This window comes from Coenobita brevimanus, chromosome 61, assembly GCF_032717465.1.
Source record: "Coenobita brevimanus isolate Jiangsu-jjx chromosome 61, ASM3271746v2, whole genome shotgun sequence".
Lineage (NCBI taxonomy): Eukaryota > Metazoa > Arthropoda > Malacostraca > Decapoda > Coenobitidae > Coenobita > Coenobita brevimanus.
Window position 1 is genome coordinate 44,749,477 of NC_137014.1, and position 3,288 is coordinate 44,752,764.

Consider the following 3,288-nt stretch of genomic DNA (forward strand, 5'->3'; position numbering starts at 1 on the left):
GTGGTGGTGGTCTGTGGTGGTGTTAATGAGGGTGGTGGTGTGTATTGGTGCTAGTGAAAATTGTGTCGTGGTGGTGGGCATGAGGATCGTTGATGTAGTGGTAGTGCAAGAGGTGGTGGTGGTGTGTTGGTGGTGCTAGTGGTGTGAGCGAGGGTCATTGGTGGTGTGGTGATTGTGGTGTTATGTGCTTGTGAGTGAGGGTGGTGTTGGTGGTGTGCGGTGGTGCTAGTGGTGTGACTGAGGGTCGTAGGTGGTGTGGTGGTGGATGTGGCCTCCCTCGCCGCGCCTGGCCTCCCTGCGGATCATGCGGCCGACCTCCTGCGGCGTCAGGTAATCGGCTGCCTCCACGTACGACGTCTTACGGCTGGGCGGGCCGCTCTTGTAGCAGGACTTGTAGGCTTCTTTCTCCTCCCCGCTGCACTTGTAAGTCGGGTACTCTGAGTCCTCCTGTTGTGGGGCGGGGTACAGACCCGGAAATTCTTGGTGTAGCACAGTCTGGATGTCGTCCATACTCATATATTCGTGCTCTTCTTCCTGCTGTTGCTGTTGCTGCTGCCTGGGCGGGGCGGGAGCGGATCCAGGGACCTGAAGGGTGGAGCTGCTACACCCGGGGCACTCGGCTGCTTCACTCCTCTGGTAGGCCCTGATTTCCCCCATGGATAGGTAGCCACCAGAGTCGCGCCGCCCTTCGGCGGTGGACGTGCAGGAAATACGTCTGAAGGCGCCCATGACCTCGTCCACCGACATGTACTCTGGGTCGTGGTGTGGCAGGTTGGCGTAGTGTGGCTCGTGGGGTGCAGGGGGTGGCGGGGGCTCACGGGGTGGCAGCGGTGCCCCACAGTCACTCCCCCAGCAGGTTTCGTCCTCCCGCCACGACAGCGACTCAGTGCAGGGGTGTGGGGAGCTCATCTTTCGCAGGGGGCTGAAGGAGTGCCCGGTGGGGGTGCCTGCCGGGGTGGTGGAGGTGGAGTCGTGGTGGTGTGTGTGGAAGGGGATCCTTATGGCAGGGGAAGCAGGTGGCATGTAGGACATAGACCTCTGCCGGCACCCTGGCACCACGTCCCTCTCACCCCACTCACTGTCACCCTCTCGTCCACCTGACCCGCTCCCACCCCCACCTTTGTCCACGGCGAAACTGTCTAACGAGTAGCTGTTGGGGAACTTGGTCACCTGCTCTGGTGGTAGTGCGAAGTTGATGCCGGACTTTCTTTGCCTCTCTAACGACCCGGACTTCTCCTTTGGGAACTTTTTGAGGAAACTGAAGGTTTTGGTCATGAGCTTGGGTGATTTTAAGAAGGCATAGGTGTCCTTGGCTGAGGGGTCATCACTCTGAACCTCGGAGCCGTCCCCCCGCCAGTATGCCCTCTGTACACCTTGTTGCTGTTGCTGCTGCTGCTGCTGCTGCTGGGGTGTCTCTGGAGTGGATATGTCTGCCAGAGAGCCATCAGTGCTTGGAGACCTCTGTACTTGTAGGGAAAACTGACGGTGAAGCCTGAAGGCCTTGGCATGTGGAGAAACCTGTAGTTCATCCCGTGCTGACCCTTTGAACAGGAAGAGATTTTTCGGCCGTGGTATCATGGGTGAGCGACTGGGCGATGCTCCAAACAGTGATCGTGCTTTCTGCTTGGGCGACATCTTGGGTGAAGCTGAACGACTGGTCTGCCGCTCCGGTCCTATCTTCTTCCTGGCGCGGGGTAGTGTACCAATGGCCTGCACAAGGGCCACGTCAGCACTGCCCAGCGTCCTGATGTCATCATACCCTGACGTGTCCACATCCAACATGCTGTCAGTGGAGTGGGACTTGCTGTGGAAGGAGAGTCCAAAGATCTTCCTGAGTGTCCCGGATTTTGTGATCGTGTCTTCCACCCAGGGATCTGGCGAGAAGGATTTGGGTCTGCGTGGCGGCAGTGGCGGTGGTTTGGACTTCTCCTGGAAGCTGTAACTGCGCTTGATGTCGCGGCGGCACTTGTCCAGCTCCTCATAGTCATGCTCACGTTCACGGGATTGCTGGTTGGCCGCACTCAGTGGCTTGAGGACGTCCACGATCTCCTCGTACACCGTGCAGGCGCGTGGTGGCGGCAGCTCTGACATGCGGCGGTGGTCGTCATGGCGGTCCACCACCTCCTTGTATGACTCTGACATGGTCCTGTTGAGACGAGAGCTCTTGCGGTCCTTGTACGGCGCGGTGGTCACGGTCAGATTCTTGGCCAGGTAAGATTTCCTGGCATGTGCACTCTGCAGGCACCAGGCACCCACCCTGGCATCCACGTCAGGCTCCTCCTCCACCGCCACCATGCCTCGCCGTGCCTGACCCTCCTGTCGACCCTCACCACACGAGCTCTCGCCCTTCTTGCTGTCGTCACCCTCGACTGGAATCTCGGTGCGTGTTTCGTCCTTGACACACGCTCGTACCCCGGAGTCCAGCGAGTCTGACTTGGTGACGAAGCGGCGTGCGGTGTTGTCAGCCATGTAGCGTCCACCGTCACAGTGCGTGGACGGCGAGGCAGACAACCGCACGCCGGAGTCGGTGGAACGGTAAGAGTTATACGAGCCTGAAGACGACGTGCGGTCCTTGGGCAGGTCAGCGTGGCGTAGCTCGGCGTCCTCCAGATCGTCGTCGCGTGATTCGAGTTCTTCATCTGTTTCATCAAGACACAACTTAGCCAGGTTTGTTTCACTCATAGATCGTCGGCGTGAGTGGCCCAGCAGACGGCCCGGCAGTGGGGGCGCCTCCACCAGGTTGCACTGGCTGCTGCTGAGCCTGGGTGGGGTGTGCACGTTGCAAAGCGGCTGCAACTCGTGGATCTGCGCCAGGTCCATCACAGAGGTGGACTTGCGCATCTTTGGCGGTTCCGGGAGGCGCGGTGGCATGACGACCACTGAGCTCAATGCCCCCGACAGCTCCGACAGGTCACTGATGAGCGAGACGTCATCGGCGGCGGAGGCGGAGATGAGTTCGGTGACGGCTTCGTGCAGGCCCTCCAACAGTCCACTCAGCTCCGGCGAGAAGAAGTAGAGGAAGGACTCGCCGCACGGGTGACACCTGCCGAAGGATCAGGTGTTAGTTGGGTCTGGCGCGAAAAGGAATTCGATAGTGATAAAGGTAGTGTAAGTAACAGTGAAAATACTAGTACAGGTATTAGGAGTGAGTGTTGGCGTAAATGGCAGGCTTATTAAGAGTACATCTACTCTAATAGACACTGTTTTTTTAATTTTTCTGTGATCACTCCATAGGTATAAAATTACATGTACCAAGAAGCCTCTCAAACACTTCTGCCTGACCGAATT

The 3,288-nt window shown here is 58.5% G+C and overlaps 1 protein-coding gene across 1 annotated transcript in view; it reads right to left on the minus strand.

Annotated features, from left to right (window-relative positions):
* Positions 1-225: 225 nt before the first annotated feature.
* Positions 226-3,288, minus strand: part of LOC145403787 (uncharacterized) — a 64,018-nt gene continuing 60,955 nt past the window's right edge. Inside the window, 1 exon segment of the mRNA XM_080275466.1 lies at positions 226-3,043. Coding sequence (XP_080131592.1) covers positions 226-3,043 — 2,818 coding nt within the window.